Source organism: Trachemys scripta, chromosome 2 (assembly GCF_013100865.1).
Source record: "Trachemys scripta elegans isolate TJP31775 chromosome 2, CAS_Tse_1.0, whole genome shotgun sequence".
NCBI lineage: Eukaryota > Metazoa > Chordata > Testudines > Emydidae > Trachemys > Trachemys scripta.
Window position 1 is genome coordinate 141,371,820 of NC_048299.1, and position 15,907 is coordinate 141,387,726.

At 58.3% G+C, this 15,907-nt stretch overlaps 1 protein-coding gene across 1 annotated transcript; it reads left to right on the plus strand.

Annotated features, from left to right (window-relative positions):
- Positions 1 to 509: 509 nt before the first annotated feature.
- LOC117872836 (neuropeptide Y receptor type 1-like) lies at positions 510 to 5,841 on the plus strand. The gene is made up of 3 exons (XM_034761635.1): positions 510 to 709; positions 2,163 to 2,390; positions 3,529 to 5,841. Exon 3 carries the CDS (start codon positions 3,589 to 3,591, stop codon positions 4,690 to 4,692), a length of 1,104 nt encoding a protein of 367 aa, XP_034617526.1. The 5' UTR covers positions 510 to 709; positions 2,163 to 2,390; positions 3,529 to 3,588; the 3' UTR covers positions 4,693 to 5,841.
- Positions 5,842 to 15,907: the final 10,066 nt, after the last annotated feature.

The window sequence follows — 15,907 nt, forward strand, 5'->3', positions numbered from 1 at the left end:
CCAACATTCCGTTCGCTTTTTTGACTGTCGCTGCACATTGAGTGGATGTTTTCAGAGAACTCTCCACAATGACTCCAAGATCTCTTTCTTGAGCGGTAACAGCTAATTTAGACTCCGTCATTTGATATGTATAGTTGGGATTATATTTTCCAATGTGCGTTACTTTGCATTTATCAACATTGAATTTCATCTGCCATTTTGTTGCCAGGTCACCCTGTTTTATGAGATACTTTTGTAGCTCTTCGCAGTCTGCTTTGGACTTACCTATCTCGAGTAGTTTTGTATCATCTGCAACTTTTGCCACCTCACTGTTTACCCCTTTTCCAGATCATTTATGAATATGTTGAATAGGACTGGTCCCAGAACAGACCCCTGGGGGACATCACTGTTTACCTCTTTTCATTCTGAAAACTGACCATTTATTCCTACCCTTTGTTTCCTGTCTTTTAACTGGAGTGTCTGGCAGTGCTTTCAGGATCATCTAAGGATCCTTAATTTAATTTAATGACAAGCCTTTTGTTATCTTAATCACCCTGCCTCTGTGTATAAACAAACTCCCAGCTGTACTTGTGTTCCCATAACCCAGCCTGCTTTCAAATCCCAGCTGTGACTTCCTGCCCCACGGCCTCCTCTCCGCTTCCCGTCTCTCCTGCCCACCAAGGAAAAGGGGTAAAGCAGAGAGGCTGCAAAGTGCCACTGGAAGTGCCAGGTAATGCGCTGTCCCGACGGGCGATGGGCGGTAGTTGCTGCTGGGTTTATGCCGTGGGGGGGTCTCTGCAGTTAGAGCTCACAGCAGCCAACCGTCCTGCAGTGCTGCATGAAAGGGGCTCAGTAGCGTCCTCAGCATTTTAAAGATGGGGAAACTGAGGCACAAATGGGCGACTTGTACAGGGGCAGATGATAAAAGAATCAGGAACAGAACCCAGGTGCCACCTCAGTGGCTGCTCACGCTGCCTCCTGCCCAGGCTGTTCGGGTGAGCAGGGGTTGGCCTGCAGCCAGCATCCCTCCTGGGCCCCTCCCCAAACCCGTGTGGGGCTGGGCCCTGGCACAGCCACGTCCGTCACTGAGGCCTAGGAACCTGTCCAGCGTCACGCTGGGGTCGGAGGCCGTCGCCACAGCCAGGCAGAGACCAGGCTCCTGGGCTGGGCTTGAATGTGGGCCACCCGACCCCCAGTGCCTGGGGCTAGGGAGCCGTGGCACCCACCCTGGGCACCACCCCCTACTGCAAACAGGCCCCTCCCTGTCCCACGGCTGCCCCTGCCAGCGCCTGGGCTACAGGGCTGGCTCTCTGGTAAGGGGGCTCTGCGCTAGGCATCCAGGCCCGCTTGAAGCATGTGCTGGTGCCCCTTCCCCCAGGTCCCAGGGGCTTCTCCTCCCCCTGAGTGCAGCTGGGAGCCCACCCGTCCACGCGCTCCCTGCCACGTTCAGCCCCCAGCCCAGCCTGCCCAGGGTCCCTGGCACCGCCCAACCCAGCCCAGGCCGCCTGCCCTGCTCCGTGGGGCCCCTGCTGGGTATTGGGGATTGGTCCCAGGGACCATACAGACAGGGGCTGAGCTGGCCCTGGTGAGCACCTCTCCATGGGTGTGTCACACCCGGCCACACTGCGCCCTGCTCCCCACAGGTCTAACAGGGGGCTGTGGGTCGGGACTGAGAAGCACAGGCAGAGTTGGGAGTGGGGAGGAGCCCAGGGCTGGGCTAGCAGGGGCTGTGGGTCGGGAGTGAGGGGCACCGGCAGAGCTGGGGAGTGGGGAGCCCAGGGCTAGAGTAACAGGGGGCTGCAGATCGGGAGTGAAGATCACCACAGGGCTGGAGTGGGGGAGCCCAGGGCTGCGGTAAAAGGGGGCTGTGGCTCAGGAGTGAAGGGCACTGGCAGGGCTGGGGGGAGCCTAGGGTCAGGGGAACAGGGGGCTGCAGTTCGGGAGTGAGGAGCAGCGCAGGGCTGCGGGGGGGGGGGGGGGGGGCCCCCGGTGATCGCCGGCCCCCCCCCCCCCCCCCCCCCCCCCCGCGCCCCCCCCCCCCGGGGGGCCCCCCCGGGGGCCCCCCCCGGGGCCGGGGGGGGGGGGGGGGGGGGGGGCGGGGGGGGGGGGGGCCCCCCGGGGCGGGGGGGGGGGGGGGGGGGGAGGCTCCTGCAGTTCACGTGTCTCCTCCCATCACTTCCCAGCCCCGCGGAGCCTCCCGCTGCCGGGGGATCCCGGCTGGTGCCACCCCCGGAGCCGCCCCCGCCCCGCAGAACCCCCCCCCCCCCCCCCGGCGGGGGCCGGGGCGTCTCCGCGCCGCCTTAAGACGGGCCGGGCCCCTCCCGCGCCAGCCGGGAGCGCAGCGGAGCCGCCAGCCCGGAGCGGGGCCAGACCCTGCCGCGCCGGACCGGACCGGACCCTGTCGGAGCCAGGTGAGGGGGCGGGTCTGTGCGGGGTGATGCCCGGGGGGGTCCCGGCCTGGGTCGCGCTGCACTGGCTCGATCCCGCGAGTACCGGCCCCGCTCGGCTCCACAGAAACACACACACCGCCCCCTCCCACTCACACACCGCACCCCTCGCACACATCACCCCCCAGCCCCTCCACACACACACCGGTCCCCCTGCACACATCACCCCCCCACACACACACACACCATCTGGCTCCGCTCCCCACTGTGGGGTCCTTGTCTCCATGCCCCCACCCCCACGTCGCAGGGCTCCCAGGGAGGGGCAGCAGCGAGGGGGGGGGGGTGTATTTTGCTGCCTCACACTGTCCCTGTCACCCCCAGCCACCCGGTGGAGGGGCTGGCCCCACGGGCTGCCCCCAGGTATTGGCGGCCCAGGCTGCATAACCCCCTTCCTGCCATCGGAGGCCATCCAGCTGTCTGTCTGTCTGTCTGTAGGGAGCTGGGGGGATGTCAGTCTGTCTGTCCCCCGGGGGCCCAGAGCCCCTGCCTGCCCCCACCCATTGCAGGTAGCTGGGCTCCCTCCTGGCACACGGCTCCGGCCGGGCAAAGCGCCCAAGGGAGATGCCATGTGACAGCAGCGTGGGGGCTCTCCTGGCACCGTCTGGGGCTCCACTCCCTCCCCCTGCGAATGGTTTAACTTGCTGGGCATCCCCCTTCCAGCGATCCCCTAAGTCAGCCCCACAGCCTCCTGCGCTGTCTGCTGGGCATTCCCTCCCTGCCCCGCTGGGCCCCGCCTCCCCCACTGCCTCCCACTCACCCCTCAGCACCCCTGCAGGCTGGGGCACGCAGGGGGCCCTGGGTACATGATGGGGTGGGCACTGCTCAGGCGCCTGGGAGCAGATGGGGCTCAGGCATAGGGGACAGGAGGCTTGGCAGAGCCAAGCAAGGATCTGAGCTGCTGGGATGCCTGGGGGCATCAGAAATGGCTCCCGGGGGGGTTGGAAGCGGCTCAGGTATGTGAAAGGCGCCGGGAGTGGCTTGGACCTGGGGTCGGGGCTGGGCATTGATCAGGCACATGGTGGCATGTGGGCGAGCCAGATGCCCACATGGTGAAACGCCCACGTGCCACCCTCCCCAGCTCTTGTTCCCTGTCTTGGCCTAGGCTGAGGACGCTGTGAGCAGAGTGTCCTGCCCCCGGCGCAGCCCCAGCCAGGAGCAGAGGATGGACGAGCTGCTGAAGCTCATGTACCTGAACGTCTCGGAACGGCTGAGCCTGCCCTGGGAGCAGGCCGGGCCTTGCGGCCCCTCGGTGGGGAACAGCACCATCCTGATTGTGGCCTACAGCGCCCTGCTGGCTGTGGGGCTGGTGGGGAACCTGGGCCTGGTCTGCGTCATCGCCCGGCACAAGTTGATGAGGAACGTCACCAGCATCTTCATAGCCAACCTGGCCTGCTCCGACCTGCTGATGAGCGTGGTGTGCCTGCCCGTCACCGTCATCTACACGCTCATGGACCGTTGGGTGCTGGGTGAGTTCCTGTGCAAGGCCAGCCCCTTCGTGCAGTGCGTCTCCGTCACCGTCTCCATACTCTCGCTGGCCTGGATTGCGCTGGAGCGGCACCAGCTCATCATCAACCCCACTGGGTGGAAGCCGGGGGCCACCCATGCCTACCTGGCTGTGAGCGTCACCTGGCTGGTGTCGGGCTGTGTCTCCCTGCCCTTCCTCGCCTTCAGCGTCCTGACGGACGAGCCCTTCCGCAACCTCAGCCTGCCCTTCGACGCCTTTGCCGGCCACCTGGTATGCGTGGAGAAGTGGCCGTCGGACGGGCACCGCCTGGCCTACACCACCGGGCTGCTGCTCGGCCAGTACTGCCTGCCCCTGCTGCTCATCCTGGCCTGCTACTGCCGCATCTTCCTGCGCCTGCGCCGCCGGCGGGACGTTTTGGAGCGACCCCCACACGGTTCCCGCGCCGCCAGCCACCGGCGGGTCAGCGTCATGCTGGCCTGCCTCGTCGCCGCCTTCGCCGTGTGCTGGCTGCCCCTGACCGTCTTCAACGCCCTGTACGACTGGGCCCACGAGACCATCTCCGGCTGCTACCATGACCTGCTCTTCTCCCTCTGCCACCTGGCGGCCATGGCCTCCACCTGCATCAACCCCGTCCTCTACGGCTTCCTGAACACCAACTTCCAGCAGGAGCTCAAAGCCCTTCTCCACCGCTGCAGCTGCGCTGCGGAGACGGACACGTACGAGAGCGTCCCCATGTCCACCGTCAGCACTGAGGTCTCCAAGGCCTCACTGCGCAGCGGGGGGGTCGCCACCGACGCCTGACGGGCGGCTGCTCCCAGCGCCTGGTGCCAGGAGCAGAACCCGCCATAGCCTCGCCCAGCGGGCAGATACTGCTCTCTCGTATGTACTTTCTGCAAATCTAGGGCAGCCCCCCGCCCCTCCCTTGGGCACAGCTCAGATCCGGAGGGAGCCTGGGAGTGAGCTCTGAGGAACCCCAAAGAAACCAGCCAGAGCATGGACACGGGAAGTCTCTGGGTTCTGAGCCTGGCTCTGACGCACATTCCCCCTGAGCCACTCACTCAGGCTCCAATTTTCAGCCTGGAGATTTTCAGAGCAGCCGGGGGCACCCCCTGGAATGGAGGAGCAGTGGGTGTCTGACTGCCCCAGATAGCCCAGCGCTGGTGTCTCGTTCTAACCCCGTAGATCGGGTCCTGGCTGGGTTTGCCAAAGGGCTTCGCTGCTGGGACTTAGCACCTGTGAAAATCAGGCGCTGAACTCTGGAGTGAGGTGTCTAATGTGAGGCATCAGCCTAGAGATTTTTGGCCTTCATCTCTCTGCCTCCGTTTCCCCCGACGAGGCAGATAACACTTCGCCATCGCAGCTCGGGAAGGGCGTGGCGGGGTGAAATGGACACACTTGGAACATCAGCGGCTCTGTAATAGGGTTAAGCATCATTATCACATTGGAAATGTCCCTGCTTGTTGATTTTCAAAGGCGGGACAACCCCCGCCTCCATGCGCAGATGGTGGGTGCATTGCCAGGCTGGGTGATTCAATGTGCAGTCGGTGGTTAGATCTGCAGCTACGGGAGGCAAACACAAATTATTCCAGGTGCATTTAAAGAACATCTTGAATATGTCTATTGTATCCTAGGCATTCTTGCCAGGCGCATTGATTGCCATGGTATCTGAGCACCGTCACACCGAACTACCCAGCAGCACATGCGAGTAGCTGACTTGTGCAAGAAAATCGCCATTTTCATGTGTAACTGGGGCATTAGCACCTACTTTGAGTCCTATGAAAATTCTGCTGTTTGCAAAACAATACACAGAGCCCTTGATTTCAGAGATTTGTGATGATCTCTTAAAACTCCCAAATGACCGATTTAAATCCAAAAAAAAAAAAAGAAAAGAAACCGACATTCCTTTAACTCGCTTGTTGGTATTTTGAAGTGAAAAAAGATGCTGTCGGAAGGGGGGCTGTGGAGAGATGGGTCACTTGTTTTTCTGAAAGCAAAATCCCCTTATCTGTGACTCCGGTAGCACCTTAGATTATTCAACCTGAAAAAGAATTCCGAGATCTAATTTCCTTTTCACTGGTGAGTTTTGTGCTCCATTCTCCTTTCAGTCCCGCCCGTTTTACCCAGTGACTGCACAGGTGATATTCCTGATTTACACCAACGTCTGGAAGTGGAGAATCACTCCCCTTACTGTATTTCCCGTCAGCTCACTCAGTCACTGGCACTAGTCGGTTTCTGAGCAGGGTCACTTTCTCGGGCTGCGTGGTTGGGGCTAACAGGACAGAGGGACCTGGCCATTCGAACAGCTGTTCTTCTGGACACTTGTGAACAATCGTAAATCATTTTGAGTTTGCTTGATCCAATCCCAGGGGCTTAGCTAATAGGGTTCTTTTACCCTGATCGCGCCTACTCGTATTCTGTGCCTGTCTCTTGACGCAGTGATGAACATTGGCTCCCAACTGGTGGGGTCAGGGGGTATTTTGGCAAACAGTCGATGTTTGTAACCAATTGATAAATATGTATCTTATCGAAATGCATAGACTGCTGCAGCTTTTCTAAGGCAAAGAACCGGGGATAATTCTTTGTAATAATAACCAAGAATAAACTGAACAAGCTGATGAAATGTGAGTAACTCCCTTTAACTGACACTCCCGGTGTGTCATTTCTCCACAAACGGCCCCGTTTGACACGCGGTGTGAAAAGGAAAGTGGCCAGCTCTGGGTCTTTCCCTGCAGGCATCACTCAGGCTGTCACTGGCAGACGTTTGCAGTGAGGTAGCACCTAGAGCCAGTCCCGTGTTGGAGAGACTGAGCCAGATCTGGGGTCCAGGTTAGAAAGCAGAGTGAGGAGGGTGAACGGGCCGAGCAGAGCCACCACGTTATCTGAAGGCTGGAAAAGACCCTTGTGGGAAGAGCCGTGAGGCTCAGTCCGGTGAGCTGCTCAGGAGAGTGAGATTGGCTTCGTTAGGGCGCATCAAACCCGGGTTTCCAGAGGCTCTTGGAGCAGAGGAAGGCAGAACAAGCACCAGGCCGGACACATTCCAGTTGAAGTGGGGCACTGGGTTACACCAGCGAGGAGACTAGCCCTTGGCCTGAGCTCCCCCGGGCCATGGGGGAGTCTCTGTCTCCTGGTGGCTGCCCAGCCTGGCTGCCTTGCTGGAAGATGCGCTGGGCTCAGTGCGGGGCACCGGGGGACGGTCTCTGTGCTAGCTGGGGTCAGGCTGGAGGAGCTGCTGGGAGTCGCCGAAGGGCCCAGGGTTGTGTGTGCTGGCCGTGGTACAGACCCAGGCCTGATCTCCAGGGATTTCAATGGCAGAGACCACTGGGGAGCAGGGCCGGCCTTGGGGGGTGGGCGCTATGGTCGGGAGGGCACTGTGTGGCAGTGCAGGGGGCACGCTGCCCGGGTGGAGTCGAAGCTGCTCCTGGCTGGCAGGGGAACACAGGGGTAGTGGGGAGCGGTTACATACGGATCCGGCTCCTCCCTCCCCGACCATCCTCTGCACCCCCAGGGGCTGTGAGGGGAGGGTGAGGAGAAACGCCGAGCGCTCAGTGCACCCAGGTCACTTTCCCCACCAGGGTGGCTGCTCTCCTGTCCTTGCTTTACACAGCCCAGCCCTGATGTCGCTCCGCACCCCCCACACACAGGTGGTGCAGGATGGGGTGCCGGGATTAGGGGTGCAGGGGCCAGGGGCACAGTGCAGGGTTTAGGGGTGCAGGATGGGGGTGCAGGGGCTAGGGGTGCAGAATGGGGGCGCAGGATGGGGCGCAGGGGGCTCAGTGCAGGGGCTGGGGTGCAGGTGGCACAGTGCAGGGCTTAGGGGTGCAGGATGGGGTGCAGGGGCGCAGGTGGTGCAGTGCAGGGGTTAGGGGTGCAGGTTGGGGATGCAGGGGCTAGGGGTGCAGGTGGTGCAGTGCAGGGTTTAGGGGTGTAGGATGGGGATGCAGGATGGGGGCACCGGTGGTGCAGTGCAGGGGCTAGGGGCGCAGGATGGGAGTGAAGAATGGGGATGCAGGTGGTGCAGTGCAGGGGCTAGGGTGTAGGATGGGGGTGCAGGGGTTGGGGCACAGGTGGTGCAGGGTCTAGGGGTGCAGGTGGTGCCATGCAGGGTTTAGGAGTGCAGGATGGGGTGCAGGTGGCGCAGTGCAGGGGTTAGGGGTGCAGGATGGGAATGGAGGGGCTAGGGGTGCATGTGGCACAGTGCAGGGTTTAGGGGTGTAGGATGGGGGTGCAGGGGCTAGGGGTGCAGGATGGGGGCGCAGGTGGTGCAGTGCAGGGGCTAGGGGTGTAGGATGGGGGTGCTGGGGTTGGGGCACAGGTGGTGCCGTGCAGGGTTTAGGGGTGCAGGATGGGGTACAGGGGCGCAGGTGGTGCAGGGTTAGGAGGGTGGGGGAGCCTGGGACACCAAAGTACAAGGTGGCCCAGGGCTCCGTTTGCCCCAAGGCCGGCCCTGGTTGGGCGTCACAGTAGAATCCCTGGCAAAACAAACCCAGGCCTGAGTCGAAACAGCCCAAGTACAAACCCCGCCCCCTCACGGGAGCGCCTTGTGATGTCATCATATTGCTGGTGATGTCACATGTCACCAGTTCTCCAATCACCATGGAGACCTCCAGGGCAGACAAGACACGAGCATCTCCCGGCACAACGCCAGCAGGGGCTGGGCGTGAGCGGAGTGGGGCTCGGCCTTCAGACCTGTCCCCCCTCCCCAGGCGACCTGCTCCCCCTCCCATTGCACCCCAGTTCTGGGGCTAGCCCGGGGGAGGGGGAGGACATATCGGTTACCTGCTGCTGCGATGGGCCTGAACCGGGAAAACCAGATTAGTGGGGATCCAAACTCTTCTCCCCACTGACCTCCCCAAACTCTCCCCAATGGTTTCCTTCCAAAACAGCCTGCTTCGCTTCCCAGGGGACCCTCTATCCCAGAATCCTTTGTGCCACAACCCCCTTGGACATTGCAGTCCTCAGTTTGTCCGCTTCCAAGTGCCAGAGACTGGCGCATTGGACAGGCCCAAGCCAGGGCGAAGGCTGAGCCCAGAGCGCCAAACCGGGTGCCCTGGACAAATCTCTGCCCCCCTTTAAATGGCGCTTTGCATCCCTTCATTATAGTAACTTTAAACATGTAAAAGAAGACTGGTGTGTCTCTCTCCTTCTGCACCCCCTGCCTCCCCATCCCCCGCAGCATTTCAGCTCCTCCTCCCATTCCAGCAGCACTCAAGGTTGCTCCTTGCTTAGAGTTTTTTAAGTAGATTTGGAACAAAAAGAGGCCTGACAATGGTAGTGGGCCATTACCAGACGGAAATGGCAGAATTATTAATAAGAATGCAGAAAAGGCAGAAATGTTCCATAAATATTTCTGTTCTATATTTGGGGAAAGAACAGATGACGTAGTTATATTATATAAGACTCTTCCCATTCCACTAGTATCTCTGGAGGATGTTAAAGAGCAGCTACTAAAGCTAAACGTTTTAAAATCGTTTGGTCCAGATAATGTGCATCCAAGAGTTTGAAAGGAGCTGGCTGAGAGCTTGCTGGGCCATTAATGATGATTTTCAATAAGGCTTGGAGCACTGGGGAAGTTCCAGAAGACTGGAAGACAGCTAATGTCGTGCTAGTATTTAAAAAGTGTAACAGGGATAACCCAGGTAATTATAGGCCTGGCAGTCTGACACCAATCCTGGGCAAGACAATGGAGTGGCTGATACAGGACTCAATAAGAATTAAGGGAGAGCAATATAATTAATGCCAATCCACATGGTTTTATGGAACATAGATCCTGTCAAAGTCATCTTTTGATGAGATTCCAAGATTGGTTGATAAAGGAAATCACGGTGCTGTAATATACCTAGACTTCTTGAGGCGTTCAACTGGGTCCCCCATGACATTTTGATTAAGAAATTAGAATGATATAAAATGACCACGGAACACACTGCATGGATTGAAAACTGGCTAAGTGACAGGTCCCAAAATATCATTGTACGCAGGGAATTGACATTGGCTGGATGTTGCCAGTGGGAGCCCACAGGGATCAGTTCTTGGCCCTGCGCTATTTCACATTTTTCTCAATGGCCTGGAAGAAAATATAAACTCATCCCTGCTGAAGTTTGCCGACGAAACTGTCACGAAGTGCCGGGGAGTCAGGGCCCTGCACCCCCCCCCCCCCCCGACTTCCTGCAATTCACCGTGACTCTCAGCCAGCCAGTAAAACAGAAGGGTTATTAGACGACAGAAACAGACTAAAACAGACCTTGTAGGTACAGAGAACAGGACCCCTCAGTCAGGTCCACCTTGGGGGGTAGGGAGCCCAAACCCCGGTTCTGGGCCTCCCTCCATTTCCCCAGCTAGCTCCAAACTGAAACCCGCTGCAGCTGCCTCACCCAGCCCCTCCCCCCACCCCGGCTCCTCCTCCAGCCTTTGTCCAGTTTCCTGGGCAGAATGTGTCACCTGGCCCCAACCCCCTCCTGGGCTCAGGTTACGTGCTCAGGTATCATCCCTCAAGTGAAGTCACCCCCTGATATCCCACCACCATTCAGCACCAATGCAGATAGTCCCAGTAAAACTCCCACACAACATTCCCAGGTCAAACCCCCCTACTCCATCACATCTCTCCCCCCTTCGAGACTGAACTGAGAGGGGTCACTCTGACCAGTGACTGGGGAAGTTCAGGGCCCCCTCTCCGGGACAACGCATCCGCTATCACGTTGGCACTTCTCTTCACATGGACTACGTCCATATCGTAATCCTGCAGGAGCAGGCTCCACCTCAGGAGCTTGGCATTGGCTCTTTTCATCTGGTGTAGCCAGGTCAGGGGAGAGTGGTCAGTGTATACAGTGAAGTGTCACCCAAATAGACATGGCAGTAGTTTCTTAAGGGCCCACACCATAGCCAGGCATTCCTTCTCTATGGCCACTAGTTCTGCTCCCGGGGTAGCAACTTCTTGCTCAAGTACATGATGGGGTGTCTCTCCCCCTTTTCATCAACCTGCATTAACACCGCACCCAGCGTCAGTGAACACCATAAAGGGCTTGTCAAAATCTGGGTTTACCAAAACTGGGCCACTGACCAGAGCCTCCTTCAGCACACACAGAGCCCTCTGGCACTGCTTGGTCCAGACCACCTTGTCTGGCTTTCCCTTCTTGCACAGCTCAGTGAGGGGGTGGCTATGGAGCTAAAGTGTGGCACAAATCTTCGATAATACCCCGCCATTCCAATAAGGGCTTGGACCTGCGTTTTGGGTTTGGGGAGCGGGCCAGTCTCTGATCGCCTCCATGTTGGCTGGTTCTGGCTTTAGGCAGCCGCTCCCCACCCGGTGGCCCAGGTAAGATACTTCAGCCATCCCCACCCTGCACTTCTCAGCTTTTATGGTCAGCCCAGCCTCCTGGAGTCTGTCCAGCACTGCTTAACCTGGGACACATGGTCCTCCCAGGTCTGGCTAAAGACACAGATGTCATCAATGTACACCACAGCAAAACTCTCCATCCCCCTCAGTAGTCGATCCAGCAGACACTGGAAGGTAGCCGGCGCTCCCTTGAGGCTGAAAGGCAGGGCCAGGAACTCATAGAGCCCCAGAGGGGTGATAAAGGCAGACTTCAGCCTGGCATCTGCATCCAGTGGCACTTGCCAGAAGCCCTTTGTAAGATCCATGGTGGTAAGGTACCTAGCTCCTCCCAGCTTGTCTAGGAGCTCGTCAGGCCTGGGCATGGGGTAGGCATCAGACACAGTGATGGCATTAAGCTTCCGATAGTCCACACAGAACCGGATTGACCCATCCTTTTTGGGGACCAGCACCACCGGCGAGGCCCAAGGGCTGGAAGATGGCTGGATCACTCTCAAAGCCAGCATGTCACTGACCTCTCTTTCCAGGTCCTGAGGGGTTTGACTGAGTCTGTGACTCAGAAGGGGGAGCATCTTATAGGAGGATGTGATCCTGTCTCTACCCGGTGGACAATCAGATTAGTAAGTCCAGGCTGGTTGGAAAACAGCTGTCGGTACAAATGCAGCACCCCTCTGATCTCAGCTTGCTGGGCAGGGGTTAGCCGATCCGAGAGGGGAATTGTTTCCAGGGAGGAGCCAGCTCCTGTCTCAGGGAATAGATCTACTAAAGGGTCATCTCCCTGCTCCTCCCAATGTCCACACACGGCCAACACCACATTCCCCCTGTCATAATATGGCTTCATCATATTAACATGGTACACCCGGTGGCGGAGTGCCCAGTTAGACAGTTCCACCACATAGTTTACCTCATTTAGTTGCTTGACAACCTTGAAAGGACCTTCCCAGGTGGCTTGTAGTTTGTTTTTTCTCACGGGGATGAGAACCATCACCCGGTCTCTGGTGGCATAGGCACGGACCCGTGCCATGCAGTCATACCAGACCTTCTGCTTCCTCTGGGCTCTGGCCAGATTCTCCTTGGCCAAGCCCATGAGCTCAGCAAGGCTTTCTTGGTAGGTCAAGATATACTCCACAACTGATTCTCCATCAGGAGTGGCCTTCCCCTCGCATTCGTCCCTCATCAAGTCCAGGAGCCCCCTTATCCTTCTTTCATATAAAGTTCAAAAGACGAAAACCCAGTAGACTCCTGGGGCACTTCCCTGTACGCGAACAGCAGGTGAAGTAAATACTTGTTTCCATACTGCGGGTGCTGGTTCCTAAAGCTTTTCAGCATCATCTTTAGAGTTCCACTGAACCTCTCCACCAGCCCGTTGGACTGGGGGTGATATGCTGAGGCCCAGTTGCACCGGACCCCACATTTCTCCCACAAGCACCGGAGCAGGGCTGACATAAAGTTGGATCTTTGGTCTGTCAAGACTTCCTTAGGGAACCCCACTTGGCTGAAAATGGTCAACAGCGCATCTGCCACTGTGTCTGCTTCGATAGAAGACAAGGCCAATGCTCGTAGGCGCCAACTTTCTCTGGTGCCGGTGGGACCCCGGGCCCCACCGCCCCTTTCCCCGCCCCTGGCCCCACCCTGACTCCACCCCATCCCCACCCCTGGCCCCGCCCCCATTCCAACCCCATCCCCAAAGTCCCCGCCCTAACTCTGCTGCCTCCCTGCCCCTATTGGATCCCTTCCCCAAATCCCCACCCGGCCCCACCTCTTCCCACAGCGCGCCGCATTCCCCCTCCTCCCCCCTCCCTCCCTGCCCCGCCAATCAGCTGTTTTGCGGCGCAAGCGCTAGGAGGGAGGGGGGAGAAGCAGGACGCGGCGGCGCGCTGGTGGCGGAGGCGGAGGTGAGCTGGAGCAGGGGGATGGGGTGGGGCTATGGGGAGCTGTTGGTGGGTGCTGAGCACCCACAAATTTTTTTCCGTGGGTGCTCCAGCCCCAAAGCACCCATGGAGTCAGCGCCTATGCCACCGCCTCGGGGTAGCGGGTGGTGAAATCTACCACCACCAGAATGTATTTCTTCCCCAACTGGGTCATCTTGCTGAGAGGCCTCACTATGTCCACAGCCACCTTCTGAAAAGGCTCCTCTATGATGGGCAAAGGTCTCAAAGCTGCTTTCCTCTGGTCCCGGGCCTTCCCCACCCTCTGACAGGAGTCACAGGATCGGCAATACTGATGGACAGTAGTAAAGACTCCAGGCCAGTAAAAGCTCTGTAGCAGCCTCTGCCTGGTGCGCCAGATTCCCTGGTGTCCTGAGAGAGGGATGTCATGGGCCAGGTACAGTAGCTTGCAGCAATACTTCTGGGGGACCACTAGCTGCCTCCGGATCCCCCACGACTCCACTTCCCCGGGGGAGCCCCATTCTCAGTACAGGAACCTCTTCTCCCACAGGAACCTCTCCTGGCAGCCTCTCCCCATGGTCTGTACCACACAGAGGCCAGCAAGGTTCTTAGCTTCTGCAAGGAGGGATCTTTCTGCAACTCGGCCTGGAACTCAGCAGCTGGGGAAAGGATGGGGGCCTACTCCCTCTCGCTGTCTGGGTCTGAAGCCGCAGACCCTCTGAGCCTTGTCCCTGGGCACTCCCTCCCCTCTGGGGTGGGGTCCTGTGCCTCCAGCAAGGTACCCTCCCCGAGGTCAGGGCATAGTGCCCCTTGCCGGCTCTGGCTATGGGTCACAACTAAAGTGTTCTGGGAGTTGCTTGGCCAATCCTCTAGGTGCCCCCCATCAACACCTCAGTGGACAAATGATGGTGCACCCCCACTTCCTTGGGGCCCTCCTTTTGCCCCCCATTTCAGATGTACCCTCTGTGACAATGCGGTTCTGGCGGAACCCAACTGAGAGTGCCAACTCAGGACAAATTGCTAAAACAGGGCAGTTACANATGGGTCCATTGTATAGCTGATGGTCCTTAATGGGCCATCAAGCAGGCTAGGCAGAGCTAATCTCCGCTTGTCTGGGATGTCACCCAGCAGCATAGCATAAATTTGCCATACAGACAGTATAGAGCCAATATTCATAACTTCGACTACAAAACTGATACACACATATAAACAGTATAATCATAACCAGCAAACCATAACCTTGTCCTAGACACCCCATTTGACCCCCTTTATACAAGATTTGGGTGCCACTACAGGACCTTGGTTGCAACAATGATCTATATGGTCCCAGTTTATGTCAATAACGTCACACCCTCACCATGGGCACCTTGAATGGGGTCCCGCCCACCCCCATCAGGGTCAGGTAGGTGTCGGGCCTCACCTGATCTGGAGCTACCACCTCGGGCCGGGCCAGCGTCACCTCCGCGCCCGTGTCCCAATATCCATTGACCTTCCTCCCATCCACTTCCAGGGGAACAAGGCACTCGCTCCGCAGGGACCACCCCGCGTCCACCCTGTAAACGGAGAACCTGGTGTCTGGAGCATCCAGCCCCCCCGGGGAGCTGGTCTGGGAAACTCCTCCCTCCTGAGCCATTGGGAAGCTGTCAGCCCCCCAGCCTGGGAAGCCCGCCCCTCCTCTGGCTGGGTCCTTACCCAGTTAACCCTGTGAGGGTTTGTTTTGCTCAGTCTGTCCTTGAGCTTGGGGCACTGGATCCGTATGTGGCCTCTCTGGCCACAGTAATAGCAGCTCATGTTCTGTTGGTCCCCTCGAGCCGGTCAGTTGATCCTGATGCCGGTTGTTCCCCTTAATAGATTATCAGGGTTGGAAGAGACCTCAGGAGGTCACCTAGTCCAACCCCCTGCTCAAAGCAGGACCAATCCCCAGACAGATTTTTACCCATGTTCCCTAAATGGCCCCCTCAAGGATTGAACTCACAACTCTGGGTTTAGCAGGCCAATGCTCAAACCACTGAGCTATCCCTCCCCCGTTCTCCACATTCCACCTTTGGGGGGTCCCAGGGTGACGCTCTCTCTGCAACATGGTGGGCTTAATATTTTGGGACTTCTCTGTTCCACCCCCTGACCGGCTGTCCACAAACTCATCGGCCAGTTGCCCTGCACTCTGCAGGTCCTCTGGCTTTTTGTCCACCAACCATATCCTCAGGTCGGATGGGTAATGTGCATACAGGTGCTCCAGTACAATCGGTTTAAGCATGTCCTCCTTAGTCTGGGCCCCATCTTCCTCAATTGTGGACATGTCCCTCCGTTTGGAGGATTAGTTCCAGATATGTGGTCTCAGGGGTTTTATGCTGACTCCGGAACTTCTTCCGGTACGCTTTGGGAGTCAGCCCAAACTTGCGTAGCAGGACCTTTTTGAATAGTTCATAGTCCCCTGCCATCACCCCTTCCATTCGGCTGTACATCCCCACAGCTTTGGGGTCCAGTAAGGGGGTGAGAAACTGGAGCCTGTCTGCAGGGTCAACCCTGTGCAGCTCATAGGCCTTCTCAAAGGCAATCAGGAATTCATCTATGTCCTCCCCTTCCTTAAACTGGGACAGGATGCGCTTATCAAAGCTCCATGTAATCCTGGGTTCCCCCTCACTCACTGCAGCAGGGGGCTTTCTGCTCCTCAGCCTTGCCAACTCCAGTTCATGTTGCCGCTGTTTCTCCCAATCCTCCAGCTCCAGCTCTTTCAGTTTTATCTCCCTCTCCCATTCCAGTCACCTCAGCTCCAGCGATGGGGAGCGCCACTGGGAGGATC

Bases quoted from the DNA above. Each gene is read 5' to 3' on its own strand.
- LOC117872836 (XM_034761635.1), top strand. From the start codon at position 3,589: ATGGACGAGCTGCTGAAGCTCATGTACCTGAACGTCTCGGAACGGCTG.